General features: G+C 49.8%; 4 protein-coding genes across 4 annotated transcripts; 3 read left to right on the forward strand and 1 right to left on the reverse strand.

Annotated features, from left to right (window-relative positions):
- The first annotated feature begins 26 nt into the window (after window positions 1-26).
- F4817DRAFT_347165 (uncharacterized protein) lies at window positions 27-2,170 on the forward strand. Its single transcript, XM_049304499.1, has 5 exons — window positions 27-234; window positions 610-917; window positions 998-1,268; window positions 1,327-1,455; window positions 1,509-2,170. The coding sequence occupies exons 2-5, from the start codon at window positions 708-710 to the stop codon at window positions 1,652-1,654; spliced, it is 756 nt and encodes a 251-aa protein (XP_049156069.1). The 5' UTR covers window positions 27-234; window positions 610-707; the 3' UTR covers window positions 1,655-2,170.
- A 109-nt stretch (window positions 2,171-2,279) lies between these two features.
- On the forward strand, window positions 2,280-4,578 carry F4817DRAFT_367733 (uncharacterized protein; the record flags this gene model as incomplete). The annotated part of the gene is made up of 2 exons (XM_049307165.1): window positions 2,280-2,841; window positions 2,912-4,578. Exons 1-2 carry the CDS (start codon window positions 2,631-2,633, stop codon window positions 4,576-4,578), a joined length of 1,878 nt encoding a protein of 625 aa, XP_049156070.1. The 5' UTR covers window positions 2,280-2,630.
- F4817DRAFT_223336 (indole-3-glycerol phosphate synthase-domain-containing protein) lies at window positions 4,561-7,468 on the reverse strand. Its single transcript, XM_049298840.1, has 2 exons — window positions 7,030-7,468; window positions 4,561-6,963 (listed from the first exon to the last, which is right to left on the reverse strand). Exons 1-2 carry the CDS (start codon window positions 7,350-7,352, stop codon window positions 4,983-4,985), a joined length of 2,304 nt encoding a protein of 767 aa, XP_049156071.1. The 5' UTR covers window positions 7,353-7,468; the 3' UTR covers window positions 4,561-4,982.
- Window positions 7,469-7,831: 363 nt separating this feature from the next.
- F4817DRAFT_223345 (nucleoporin subcomplex protein binding to Pom34-domain-containing protein) lies at window positions 7,832-14,029 on the forward strand. Its single transcript, XM_049298841.1, has 4 exons — window positions 7,832-8,166; window positions 8,247-9,213; window positions 9,273-12,383; window positions 12,437-14,029. Exons 1-4 carry the CDS (start codon window positions 8,093-8,095, stop codon window positions 13,787-13,789), a joined length of 5,505 nt encoding a protein of 1,834 aa, XP_049156072.1. The 5' UTR covers window positions 7,832-8,092; the 3' UTR covers window positions 13,790-14,029.
- Window positions 14,030-14,048: the final 19 nt, after the last annotated feature.

The following is a 14,048-nucleotide window of genomic DNA, read 5'->3' on the forward strand; positions in this document are numbered from 1 at the left end:
GGGCGGGCATCAGGGCGGGGCAAGGGCGAGGGGCAATTCTTCAGATTCCCCACCCCCTCGTTTGTTTTGCAAGATTGTTATTTGATTTAGAACCCGTCAACCACAAGTCAACCACAAGTCAACCACAATATTTCAACCTAATACCACATACTACCCAGCTACCACTTACACTTCTACCCAATATTCTGGTTGCGCTCCCGTACATACATTTTACATAGTAGAAGAGATCGACCGGTACGTGTGCCTTTTTTTAATCATCGTCTACCTGCATATTTTTTTCTTTGCATCAAATCACTTGCATCGCATCAATCCTTCTAGATCTTGGTACATCAGGTAGGTACCCCTCCTACGTACTTTATGCTTCGTTTGGGAGTGTGACACACTTGTGCACCGACGGTCTATGGCGGTGGGGTGGCATGTCTGATGGTCCTTTTTTTTTTTTTTTTTTCCCTTCTTTTCCTTGTTCAGGTCTATTTTCTTCCCAGTTAGGTTGCTTGTCTAGACACCTTATTTACTTTTCTTATTTACCACAACCATCTTCTTCCCTAACCCATCCTCGACACGTTCGGTATCTGCAATACGACAAGTTAAACTAAGTCTACTTGCTAGTGCTCGTTTCCCTTATCCGAAGATCGCTATCATTTGTCGCGAAGGAGAAAGACAAATAAAGGAATCTCGACTCACCTTTTCATCTAGCAATATCCAACATGAGCTCCACCGAGAACACCGAACCCAAGGTCGGCGAGACCAAGCCTACCGAGATGGCTGAGACCAAGCCTCTTACTTCTTCATCCGTCTTCTCCATGTTTGGCGGCGGCGCAAAGAAGGAGAAGAAGGAGGATGATGACCGTGGCGACGTTTCCGGTAGCGCCAAGGCCCAGCGCGAGGCCGCTGCCGCTGCGAAGGGTGACGACGAGGTATGTAAACATACACCATATACCTTGATGTACTCTTTCCCGCTCGCCGTGATAAGCGCTGACAACATTTTTCTGTATAGGAGGAGGTGGCTCCCGATTCAGAGGACGTCCACTTCGAGCCCGTCCACAAGCTCACCGAGAAAATCAAGACGGTAACGCACGAGGAGTCCGAGGAGGAGATATTCAACATGCGATGCAAGATGTTCAAGTTCACTCAAGATGCCGAGGGCAAGGGTGAATGGAAGGAGCGTGGTACTGGACCTCTCCGTCTATTGAAGCACAAGGAGAACGGCAAGATTCGTCTGGTTATGCGACGAGACAAGACCCTCAAAGTTTGCGCCAACCACTATAGTATGATATTCTATACCCACCACCCTACGCACCATAAACTAATAGGGTGGTTGTCTAGTTACCCCTGAGATGACGATCGCCCCTATGTCTACCAGCGACCGTGCCTGGCTCTGGAATGTGGGCGCTGATGTTAGCGAGGGTGAACCTGAGGCTATTACCGTTTCTGTTCGCGTAGCCAATGCTGAGAGTAAGCCGTGATTCTAATCCGCCCCCGCTATCTAATACTAATACTTGTCTCAGATGCTCAACTGTTTAAGGAAGCCTGGCTCAAGGCCCAAAAGGAGAACGAGGTGCTCTTTGCCCAGGCAGCCCAGGCCAAAACCGAGACAGAGGAATCCGAGCCTAAGGCGGAGGAAAAGAAGGAGGAACCCGCTGCTTCCTCGTAATGTACCGGTATTTATGGTGTCAAGGATGGTGTTCGCCCGAAATCCGTTGGGTGTTGTGGACTTCCAATCACTCATATTCGCTGCATGGTGGATGTATAGAGCAAGTGCTCCGTAGCGGAAGATTTGGAAAGTAGGGCATGTCCTTAAGGATTTACAGAGCAGCGAAGGACGGTAATGATTATGACGGGAGATGAAGAGAGACGCTTAGATAGTGTACGGGTGGATCAAACACCAACTCCCCCAATAACTTAGTCACGACACTTTGTCCCCTGCGAAACACTTCACATTCACAATGAATACAACCCCGATCCCCCCAAAAGATACTACTGATATCGCGAATAGAAGCGTAAAAAAGTTTGTAGAGCTGTTGAAGTGATATTATACACCTATGTAGGCTGACTTGTTAGATAGAGCTTTGGAAATATCGAGAGACTAATCTTATAGATAGATACCTATGTAAAATATTTATACTGTATATTTAAATAGTGGTCGATTTAAGGTAATGGCATTCCGGGGTTCTCGGTCAATTAAGGTACATAGTAGAGCTTTAAATGGGAGGCCACGTGATTTCGCGAAATTATCGACAAGGTGATTTCGATGCGACGCGTAGTTTTTCAGGCTTCAGCTAAACTATTAGCTTTTTACCTCATCACCGCTATCTACTCGCCACTAAAACCCTTTGGGCTTGTTATCTGCCAATTACCGGTGCTCTTTCAGATTCCGGGTCTAGTTTGGATCTCTCCCGGTTTATTTATTGTGTTTGTATTCGTTTGTCCCTACGTCATTTCTTTCAGATATGGAGGGGTAGTGATAGGCTCGCAAACCTCCCGATTACCCCTAAACATATCGTTTGGCATCGTTAGAGATATTTATTATTGATATCCCTCGAACTAGTCTTAGGCGCTACAGTACTAAGTTGCCTCAGTATCTTCTTCCATCGTTGTGATCATACCTATTCGGATCGCATCAACTTGTCATGGCTCGTAAGAATAAGAAACGTCAGACTCAACTTACCTTTGAGTCTACTGGTGCTTCTAGCTCGCCGGGTCAAGCTACGCCTGCCAACGTACGATTTTCTAAAAATACAGGTGCGAGTAGTAGCCCAGGTCGCGCATCCCCAGCCATACAAGCAACTCGTTCTTCGGGCCGCTCTAAGAAAAGGCAGAGTAAACTACGAGGTACTGTTGGTATGTATTTGTTGTTTCTCCTTTATTGTTTAGCCTAGTTTGTATTATTATAATACTCATAATCAGATAGGGTTATCACAAAATACGACATCGCCGGCTAGGCCGCCCCCAGCAAGTTTCATGCCAAAACTTCATGACTCTAAGCGCCCCGTCGTGGGTGATGATTCCGACTCTGAGACTGAAGTGCCAGACCAAGAGGAAGGGGATAACGTCCCTGTAAAGTCGTCGCAGTCTGTCTCAACCAGGCTTCAAAACACTGTCATTGATGATGACGACGATGACGATGACGATGATGAACCAATCGCTCCCCCCTCTACGCTAAAACGTCGACGTCCTCCTGTTATCGCTTTAGATGACTCGGATGAAGATGAGGATGAGGACGACGATGACCGTCCTATTATCCCGCCTAGCTCGCTGAAACGCCCGCGCCCGAGATTCATTGAACTTGAGGACTCGAGCAACTCGGATGCTTCACCAGTGAAAAAGAGGAAGACATCGGTCTCAACTCCTGGTCGACTTAAGAGACCAGCCTCTCTAGTTCCTTCTTCACCCACAAAACGAGGCGCACCGAAGGGCCATCGTTCTGAAAAGCAGAAGAAGATAGAACTTCTTCGCCGCCGAAGAGCTGGTGAGAAGATTGAAAAGCTTACATCTTCAGAAGACTCCGATGAGGAGAAGCGTGGACTCTACGACACGGACCCGGAGGAAGAATTCGTCGTCCTGAAGGATTTCGATGACGAGGAATCAGAAGGTGAAGAGCAAGAAAAGGAGGAAAAGCCTGCTAAGCGATTACGACGAAAGGAAAAGGAAGTTGTGGAGATAAGCCAAGAGGATAGCCAGGGAGATGTCGAGGGTCAAGAAGATGGAGACGACGACGATAAGGACCTCGAAGATTTTATCTCCGATGACGACGATGCCCCTATAGGAGCTCCTGCAAATCTAGATATTCCCCTCGAATTCACAGCTCAAGCGCATAGACCACTCAAGGATCAATTCCCATATGTCATCGAGTGGCTGGTCCATAACCGTATCAACCCTGCCTTCGAACGCAACGATCCCGTCTACAACAACGCCTGGCGCAAACTAGACGACGAGATCCGCGCCCTCGCATCCTCCAAATTTGCCTCCGCCGCTTGGAAGGCCGAGTTCTACCGTACTCTAAAAGGTAGGCCTAAAATGGAAGCTTACGAGATGGATCGATCCGAAAGAAGCGGTGGCCTGTACGATTCATGCGACGCCTGCGGCCGAAGCAACCACCCCGCCTCCTTCCGCATTATCTTCCAAGGACACCCGTACTACAAAAGCACCCTCGCAGACGTCGAATCCGACACCGAGGATAATGACAGCAATGAAGACGAAGACGACGACGACGACAACGAAAGCAACGCCGGTTCCATCGACACGCAAGGCATGACGCTACCTCCGGTAACCAGAGAATGGCACGTAGGCGTCGTATGCTGCAGTAACGCGGAAACGGCGCACAGTCTCATCCACTGGAAACACGCCCTCAAGGAATGGGTCGAGGAGCGGCTCGAAGACGACGGGTGGATGGCTGCGCACAAGCTTAAGGAGCGCGAGCGCTTGAAAGCTAGGAAGCGCCGCGATCTGGCGAATGGGATTGTTGACGGGTGGCGTGAGAAGGGTATAGTGGCTGCGCTGTATAAGGATTTTAAGAGTACGCTTGAGAGCGCGCGGAATAAGACTACGGGGGGGCGGGGGAGGGGACGGTTTCGGTAGGGGGTTGTCGTGATGTGCTATGGTAGGATGTGAGAGGCCTACTAGGTTACCATTTTCCTTTTGAGGGCCCGAGATCGAGATCGGAGGTTACCGCCGCGAGAGATGTTAATATCCAGGAGCTGACTAGTTGCACTTGTACCGTGTGGAAGATTAAGTACTCGATCTCTAGGTGAAAGCCTGCAGGACAGGAAGGACAACGCGCAAGAGCCGCCGAGCTAGTTACGAAGTCACGAAGTCACGCGAATACTTCAATAATGAATGAAAATCGCAGTGCTTTTATTTTATTTTATAGCTCACCCCTAACCTGACCTCAGTCCCTTTCCTACCGCACCGCCGCGATATATATCCATGACCAGTATTTCTCTTCTCATTTCTCATTTATGTTTCTTGCTATTTTTTTACATCTACCTAATAGCCTTCGCCCTCGTAACAAAGTCTCGTATCCGATCTAAGCTCTGCTGGCCATCTGGACCCTCAACGCCACTGCTTACATCAACGCCGATGATCCGGCTACCGTCTTCGCCGGCGGCAGAGATTACGTCTGCTACGTTCTCCGGCGCTAAGCCGCCTGCTAACACGATTCGTAGTTCCTGGTCCTTTGCTAGCGCTGCTTTTACGTCGACACCGTCGAGTAACTGTCCCGATCCGGACCCTGAGTCGAATAAGGGCGCGGCGTGGTATCCGCGGGCGCCCAGCCCCGGCTCACCAGGCGAGAAGCGCCGTAGCACGGGGACGGGGATCGCGCGTGCCCACTCGATCGGCTCGCGGCCGTGAAGCTGTACGGCGTCGAGGGAGTAGCGTTTCTGCAACTCGAGGATTTCGTCTAGGGGTTGGTTCTGGAACACGCCGACAAGTAGGGGGCGGTTGGGAAGAGTAAGTTTGCGGGATGCTGAGGTGAAGAAGTCGCTTGCGGCATTGCTAGATATGGGTGTGGTAGAGGAAGCTGATGAGTCGGATCGGGAGAAGTCGTGGACTGCTTTGGAGATAGCCTTCGCAGCGTCGTCACTTACGGTGCGCTTTCGTTCCGGCACGAGAATCATGCCGATTAGATCTGCGCCGGCCTCGGCAGCGGCTAACGCGCCCTCGGGAGTACGCGTGCCGCAGATCTTGACAAGGAGGGGGTTGGGCTTGGGTTTTTGTTGGGCGGTTACTTGGCCTGCGCAGAGCTGCTGGATGAACTGCGATGCGTCGGGGGCACGCATAATGGCTTCGCCTACTAGGATAGCGTTGACGCCGTCCTTGTGGTTGGCAACCACGTCGTCGTGGGTGTTGATACCGCTGAGAGCGCATATGATAGTCTCCTTTGGCACGAGACTGCGTAGTCTGCTAGTAGTGCCGAGGTCAACCTCGAAGGACTCAAGGTTGCGGTTGTTAACGCCGATGACCTTGGCGCCCAGTTCCATCGCCGTTTTCATCTCCTCTGCGTTCTGGACTTCGACTAGGGGCTCCATCCCTAAGGAAAGAGAATACTTGTATAGGCGCGTGAGTAGCTCTACGTCGAGCATCTTGACAATAAGGAGGACCGTGTCGGCACCCGCGAGTCGCGCCTCTAGGATCTGGTACTCGTCGAATATGAATTCCTTTCGGAGCACCGCAGGCCGGTTGGGCATGCTGTCTAATACTTGTCGCACGGCACGGAGATCTTCGATGCTACCCTTGAACCAGTCTGGTTCCGTGAGCACGGAGATAACGCTGGCCCCTGCCAGAGCGTACTTCTTTGCCTGCGATGGCGCGTCGATTTCAAGGGCAAATACACCTTTCGAGGGTGAGCCCCGCTTGATCTCGGCCATAAGGGAGACATCGAACGGGGTTTGACGTAGGCGGTCGACGAATGATATTTGAGGGGGGGCGGCGTTAAGTTCGTATGCAGCCTCAAGATCACTTAAACGTTGTGACGGTATCTCCTTCTGGGCTGCCACTGCCTCCTTTCGACGGGCATATATCTGTTGTAATATGTTATTCTTCTTCGGGACCGCCACTGCCATATTCTTTGCGCCAACGTTAGCCTGCGACTCTTTCTGTAGCCGCTCGTTGTCAGCCCAAGTACCCCCTTGCATGTGCAAGAAATTCTTGATCATAACCCGACCATCTGCCGACAGAATACTCTCGGGGTGGAACTGAACGCCTTCGACCGTATACTCCTTGTGGCGCACGCCCATTATAACACCTTTTGAGCCATCGTCCTTGGGTATCCAGGAAGTGACCTCGAGACATTCGGGTAGAGTGACATGTGTGCCCGCAAGGGAGTGATATCTTGTTACAGGAAGACTTTGTGCCATTCCCACATAGACTCCCTTAGAATCGTGGGCCAACGGCGAGGTCTTGCCGTGAAGGATTTCTCCGGCGGACTTTACGTCACCACCGTAGACTTCGAAAATGCACTGCCTAAATATACCCGCGTTAGGTAACAGGTCAGAGATGAGGTTTGTAATGGAGAGTGTTCCAACTCACTGGCCCATACACACCCCAAATATTGGGATCTTTCCCGCAAAGTGCCGGATGGCATCTCGACTTACTCCAGAGTCGGAGCTGGGGTGACCCGGACCGGGGCTGACGACGAGCTGGGTGGGTTTCTTGGCTATCAACTCGTCGAGAGTGATTTGGTCGTTCCGGTATACGGTAACTTTGGCGCCCTCAAGGACGAGGTATTGGTACACATTCCAGGTGAAGGAGTCGTAGTTGTCTATGAGGATAAGGTTCGAGGCGGTAGGGATAGGAGGTGACGGGTCGGGATGGTGAGGGGAGTGGTCAATGATGTCCAGAATTGTAGCCATGTTTTACTTATTCCTTAATTTTTTTTTTGGTTTCTTGCTTCCTCTTGTTTTGCTCTGTTTTGTCTATGATAAAACAAGTCGGAGTGGGATGACTCTTCTACTAGCCGGGGTGGAAATGAGTGTATCTCGATTGGTGGAATCACAAATTCACTGTTTGGACAAAATAAGAGACGATATTTAACGTGGAAACGACGATATATCCGACTGTAGTTGAGAATCCCACTCTACCACTCTACCGGTTCCTCAATGGGACTTTTATGTAGTACATGCAAACAATACTTGAATTATTTTCGGGCATCGGAGGTATGACAAAGTGGCAGAATTCCGTAGCCCCCTCCAAGGTATAAGGCTGAGGCTAAAAGGCACATCTTCCATTTATCGATAACATAGGTCATTGCCACATCCGGTGGGCGGTGGCTTTTCGTGCACTTATCCATTTGGAACTAGCTTTACTTACCTACCTAAGATAGCGCGTACCTGCGCGCGGTATTGCATGTACCTCTGGGTGGGTACATGTAACGGGTACATGCACGGCGGAAGCTCTGATGCTGAACATTCTTTTTTATGTTAGTATCCTGTGGAAAGCTCCAATGAATGAGCAGCAATCCGGCGACTTTGCGATTTCCAACATTTCTCTTAAACCGCGTCGCAGCGAAAAGCTAACAGCTTCTCGTCCTTCGCTAATTCACATGCATTCGATGCACAGTTAACCTATCCATTGCCTGCTGATAGCTGCAGCAATGGCAGAACCACTATCCGATCATGTTTATTTACCTCCTTTGGAGCCCTGCTTGAAGGGCGAAACTGTCGTCTTGTAAGTGCAACACCATGAATTATCGACAACCACTATCTCAGTTACCCTCACCTGCTAACCTCGTTTCCCGCTGGCTTCAGATCGTGGAGGCTACTAGCTTCAGCACTGACAGATCCTTCTGGCCATCGACAGAGTAGTTCTGCCGTCGTCGACTATCTCACCGACCCTCTAGTCCAATCCTTCTTCACCAAACCCGGCTCGGCCTTCGATCCGCGAAGCGATAAGAGTCCTCACAATGCAGCATTTATCAAAAAGACTGCTGCCATACAAGTCACTCCCACCCCTAATGACAAGTACGACATAAATGTCATCAAAGAAGATACCCTTTGGCTGAGCAAGACTGCTCTCATCAACGAGATCGCTGCTCTCCGGGTAGTTGTTATCGAGTTCCAGTCACGTCCTCGCAATCAGCTCCTAGGTCCCATCTCTAATCAAGATGTCGCGAGTCTACGCGAGGCTGCCGGCGCCTCAAATGCGCAAACCACCAACATCCTCCCTGGGTTTAATATCGTGAGCACGCTCGACGCGGCCGACATACAGGCAAACTTCGAGAAACCCGAGAGCAGGAAGCAGCGAATATTCCAGACTTACCTTGAAGAATGTCGCTACTACGCTGCTACGAATGACTATATTTTCACATTGATGCTGCAAGAAAGCATGCCCGTTTCACCACGGTCCGAAACGTCAGAGACAATCCGAAAGTCTTACCTCAAAGCATACGGCATGTCTCCCAAACAGCCTCAGAAATCCCCGAACGATACTCGCACCAAGGCCTACCACGCCCTCGTATCTCAATATTTAAATCTACTTCCGGATTCTATTACTCGTTCCCAAACCCCTCTTGATAAGGTAGTAAATGATAAAATCTTGTTGACAGACGAGTTCAACGAGCGATGGATTCATACGTGCCTTACCGAAGCTCTTCACCGCATGGTTATTGTCTTCCAGCTCCTGGATCTATCAAGCGATGTATTCGTATCTGCTCAACTCGCTCAGCAATGGTTTTCATTAGTCGATACATTGGGCTTTTTGGAACAGCTTCAGGGGGTAAGTCGCTCGGACTAGATGTAGGAGTAAAATTACTTCCTTGCTAACATTATCTCTAGCTTCCAGGAAACATATCAGACTTGGCAGTTCCGCTGCAGTGTCTAGTCTGTGTCATCTCCCTCTCTATTCTTAATCTTCCTCGGATGATGGGTTTCTTCGAGGGAGATGTAGATTTGAATACGGACGATGAATATCTTGCCTCTTCGAATGTTCTTGAACAAATCCACGATGTGCTAGAAGGCTTAATTGACCAAGGCTCATTATATGCCGTTCCGGTTTTATTCGCCTGGATACCAGTAGTGCATGCCATGTTTTCATCCTATCAAGAACGTGCAGAGAGACGGGATGCAATTCAAAACGAAAAGGCTGTGGAGAACTATGATTCCGCTACGCAGATGGTCCCAACCTTGGGTAGGAGGAACTCTGCGGGGAGTATCACTACAATCGACAAGCGGAGGTATGACGACTTTCTCATTAACAAGAGCCTGGACCGCGATTTCAAACGGGTCCAGGTACTTGCTGTTATGGCCACGGACCGGGCGCGAGTATACGATGTTATTGCTGCTATGTCCTCTTGTCTCGGGACCTCGGATAATGCGATATTTCCTGATTCGATCGGTTCTCGCATGAGATGCGCATTTTTAGACTTGCTCCGTGTCACTTATCCTTTCGTAGGATACAAATCAGAGCCGGTTTACGCCCTAATAGCCGTTCTGTCTGGTGGTCAAGGTTACTGGGATCTCTCACAATCTCGCACTACATCTGCGGAGCAAGACGTTATTACCCTGGCCTTTAACGACGAGGTCATTCTTGAAAGCTATTTCCACCAGGCGCTGAACCGTTTCCCTTACGAATTTATCCCATTCCTTACCTTGTGCCGAACCCTTTATTCTTCGCATACTAATGACAATAATCGCGAACTCATTTTGAAGCTCCTTCAAAAAACGCCGACGCTTACATTTACTCTACCCCACGATTTCAATGATTATCAACTTGCCTACGAGGAGGATAATTCTAATAGCTTTCAGTTTCTAGAAGATTTCCCCCTTTTTGCCCCAGTAGCAAGTCGGAGGCGAATAACGGCAGAAGACGAACATTTCATAATACCGGCGGGCACCTATGGCCGCTTCATTGTGGACGAGGGGAGAATTGTGCAAGTGGAGTATGAGCACTCTGCCCTGGCTCTGCTTGGAAAGAGACTGGACGCCAATCTTGTTGCAAGCAAGTATAATTTGGAGCTCGGAGAACTTACCACGGAAGATACCGCAGAGACAGTGTCGCTGCTTGCTACACTCGTCCGTACAGAATGCGTGAGAATTGAAACGTTGGGTGGAAACTCTTCTGAAACTCCAGAAGCTGCGCTGGCCATTGTAGGCGAGGCCAGCCGAGCGTTGTCACGAACTAAAGATATCATATCGGTTGTTTGTGACACGCTGGACCTTCTTCTAGACGCAGACCCAGAGAGTAACGTGTTAGCCGCTGTAGCGGCTTGCCTGCAATTCCTCCATGCTGTTCTACCGATATGTCCGGGCAGAGTCTGGTCGTATATGTCGCGATGCACAATCCTTGGCAACCAAAGCCAAGGAGGTCGACTTGCCAGGCTAGTTGGGAGCCTTGACTTGTCTGATGTTCGGTTGGAGTTCCTAATGTCTGCTGTGCGTCTATTCTCCAGTCTCATCGACAGCGCTATGAGCAGTTCGGTGCGACGTAAAACGGGTGCAAAGACAAATTCCAGGCAAAAGCAAACCCAGGATATATGGTTAGGGGTTTCGGACAAGATAGTGACCCAGATTTCCTTGTCGATTGTACGAGCGTCGATGGATATCCTAGAGAGTTCGTCTACATGGAGATTCGCGTCCGACCTGGATCGTATGGTCCTCGTACGTGACGTGGTACCGATTATGGACAAAGTTATCTACTACACATTTAGTATGGACGATATAAATTCGAAGACATTTTTGATGTCGGCTCTAGAGCCGGCCGCTAAGTATGTCTTGGATAGTTTCCTCGCGCCGTCGGCTGGAAGCCTTCGTATCCAGCCACTTCTCGTTACCCTGGTTACGGCAACGCAACCGTACGGCTCTACCGTATACTCGAACAGGTCCGAGGCTTTCCGGGCTCAGACGAAAGCGGTGCTCGGGCTGGCGAAAAGTTTGGTGAGAGTGGCGAATTTTTTCGACCGGTCCTCGACCACGGTTGAGCATCAACTATTCAAAGCAGCGCCATTTGTTGCCCGTGTTTGTGCCTGCCATGACACTTTCAGAGGACCGGCTATCGAGCTTCTGGAAGCGTTAGTGATCAGTTCCGGCAAAAGTACAGGGGAGCCCCCTTCTTTACTTGGATATCTTGGTCCTCAGACGTCCCGTTCGTTCATCCAACTGTTGTCGACGCTAGACAAGCCTTTTGATCAAGCCCAGGAAGTCAGTGCGATCTGGCGATTCTTTTCGACCATTGTTAGAAACAGGCAACAGTGGATGGCAAATTGTCTTCTTACAGGGAAGACACCACGCGATGCTAAGAACGGGATCGGTAAAGCAGCAGAAGCGTCTTCAAGTTCCGTGCTCACATCTGCTCTCGATAGGCTTGGCTCTATATCTGAGATTGAGGAGTCAGAAGTCCTCTCAATTTTAGATTTCATCACCTCGGCCCAAAACTTCTGGCCGTGGACCATTTTCACCTTACAAAAGAATACCAACTTTTTGACGGAGCTCCGGAGGTTCGTACGAGACCTTAAGCCGTCCTCCCTTACTTCTAAATCCAATGTATTACGAGCGTGCAACGAAGCACGGATCGCTGCATACGTTGCCGAGATATTCGCTATGCAACTCTTCCACCTTCGGCAGATAGGCCAAGCCGATGCATTCGCCAATGAATTGACACGCGATCTGGACTACTACCTGAGAGACGGTGTGGCTGTCTCCGGTTATAACCGGGGCTTGCATGTTAATTTCGCCCGGAATTTCAGCAACCAATATCCCGGCTGTTCCCTCGATAACTTCAAGCGGACGTTACTCGAGCCTCGGCCTTTAGGAGTCGATTTCTATTATGCCTTGAGCTTTGCAGACAAGCTGCTTGCGTTCGACCCGGGCTGGGTTGGTCCTCGGAATAACGGGTTCAGAAGCGAGATGGAAAAGGCCAACGCTAATCTATCGCTAGTCGACGCCCAAATCGTAAGTTTCCTAGAGTTCAGATCCGAATCGAGCTACCGCTAACCCGTATACAGAGTCTTTATCATGCCTGGGAATTTCTACTCCTTGAACTCAGCACCTGTCTACCAAGTAATGATACTCTAAAAAAGCAGTCTTTACAGGTTGCTCAGCAATGCCTAGAGGCGAATGAAGAGACGCAAAGTCACGACCAAGTGTTTGAGCGCCTTGCCGAATCGCGAGTGAACTTGGCACTTATGCTTGTGCAAAGGGTTGTCGACAGCGCCCCATCCCCCGGTGATATCACTCAGCTTTTGACTGCCTTGTGGGCAACAGTTAGTAGCGTTCAAGAGCCGTATGGATCGGAGAACATTTCGCTATACCGAACACTTCTTAAGCTATTATACGTCACATTGAGAGCTCAGGTTCGGTCACTGACGACGAATGCATCTTCCGCTAAGCACGGGAGTGCCGTGTCTGCTGCAACAGTTACTCAGGCCGTTTTGAGCATCATCGACATCACCGTTGCCAAGGGATTCCGAACTTTAGTGTCTTTGGTCCACGACACGCAACCATCTGTCTTGCCTAACGACTTTGCCCTTCTTAATGCCGTCCTGCAAGCCTGTCTTTGCTTTCCAGGGATGGACCAGAATCAAACGCAGATCCTCAATATTCTGACCGCGCACGACGTCGTGCAGGCCGCAGTATCTCTGTACTCATGGGCGGACAGGATAGCCGATCAAGGCGATCCTATATATGGAGAGTTATCAATCCTTTTCCTACTGGAACTATCCACGTTGCCTTTGGTAGCAGAACAGTTAGCATGCGACGGTTTGCTTAACCATATCACGACGGCCAACTTGGCTAGTTACCTCCGTCGCTCGAACGTGAAGCCCTTTGCTGAGTCGGTTGGATTACAACGATGCTATAGTATATGGGCTAAGGGTATTGTTCCTTTGCTCCTCAATATCTTGACGGCATTGGGTACTACGATTGCCCCTGAAGTCGCATACGTGCTTAACCAATTTCCCAGTCTCATGCAATCCAGCGTTGATAGGTTTGAGCCCCCCAGCGACGGTCGAAGGCGAGACCGCAACGACCGCGACTATATTACGCTTCTATCGGTGTCTGAGATTCATTCACTGGCTCTGATGACACGCGTGCTGGGCGCCTTACGCGCCAATAATGCCAGGGATATTCCGGCAGTGGAGTGGGACTCGGCGGCACTTCTAGAGAGCGTCGAGTTCTGGATAGACCGTCGGAAGCTCCTAAGGGAGAGGCTGGTGACCTTGGGGTCGCGCGAGGCGGAGTGGAGGAGTATGCCGCCCTCGGATCGGAACAAGGGTAGAGGGTTCGAGAGCAAGCTCGAGGAAAAGGTTGTGGAGCAGTTGGAGCTCGTGCGAATTGTACTAAGTGAGGGTTTGGAATGATCACGGCATTAGGTACCTAGGATAGGCAGATGATTAGAATCGACGGCGCTTGTTCTTTTGCCTAGTTAAGAATTTACGACGTTTGCGATGGTGTTTCATATAATTCGTACAAGGGATTACTTCCATTATATTTTGGTATCTCCGTGATGTATGATTCTTATTATTTTCGATGTGTTGTCCCATGCTATAAATTCTCTTTAAGGGGTTGTCCAAAATAAATCCAGAATCGTGTAACTTGAAGATTAAGATACGGGAATAA

The sequence above is a fragment of the Daldinia loculata genome, assembly GCF_022478755.1.
Source record: "Daldinia loculata strain CBS 113971 unplaced genomic scaffold F4817scaffold_52, whole genome shotgun sequence".
In the NCBI taxonomy this organism is placed as follows: Eukaryota; Fungi; Ascomycota; class Sordariomycetes; order Xylariales; family Hypoxylaceae; genus Daldinia; species Daldinia loculata.

Bases quoted from the DNA above. Each gene is read 5' to 3' on its own strand.
- F4817DRAFT_347165 (XM_049304499.1), top strand. From the start codon at position 708: ATGAGCTCCACCGAGAACACCGAACCCAAGGTCGGCGAGACCAAGCCT. The intron at 1,269-1,326 runs GTATGATATTCT...GTGGTTGTCTAG, and splicing joins AGTTTGCGCCAACCACTATA to TTACCCCTGAGATGACGATC. The intron at 1,456-1,508 runs GTAAGCCGTGAT...TACTTGTCTCAG, and splicing joins TCGCGTAGCCAATGCTGAGA to ATGCTCAACTGTTTAAGGAA.
- F4817DRAFT_223336 (XM_049298840.1), bottom strand. From the start codon at position 7,352: ATGGCTACAATTCTGGACATCATTGACCACTCCCCTCACCATCCCGAC. The intron at 6,964-7,029 runs GTGAGTTGGAAC...GGGTATATTTAG, and splicing joins TTTGGGGTGTGTATGGGCCA to GCAGTGCATTTTCGAAGTCT.
- F4817DRAFT_223345 (XM_049298841.1), top strand. From the start codon at position 8,093: ATGGCAGAACCACTATCCGATCATGTTTATTTACCTCCTTTGGAGCCC. The intron at 9,214-9,272 runs GTAAGTCGCTCG...CATTATCTCTAG, and splicing joins TTTTGGAACAGCTTCAGGGG to CTTCCAGGAAACATATCAGA. The intron at 12,384-12,436 runs GTAAGTTTCCTA...ACCCGTATACAG, and splicing joins CGCTAGTCGACGCCCAAATC to AGTCTTTATCATGCCTGGGA.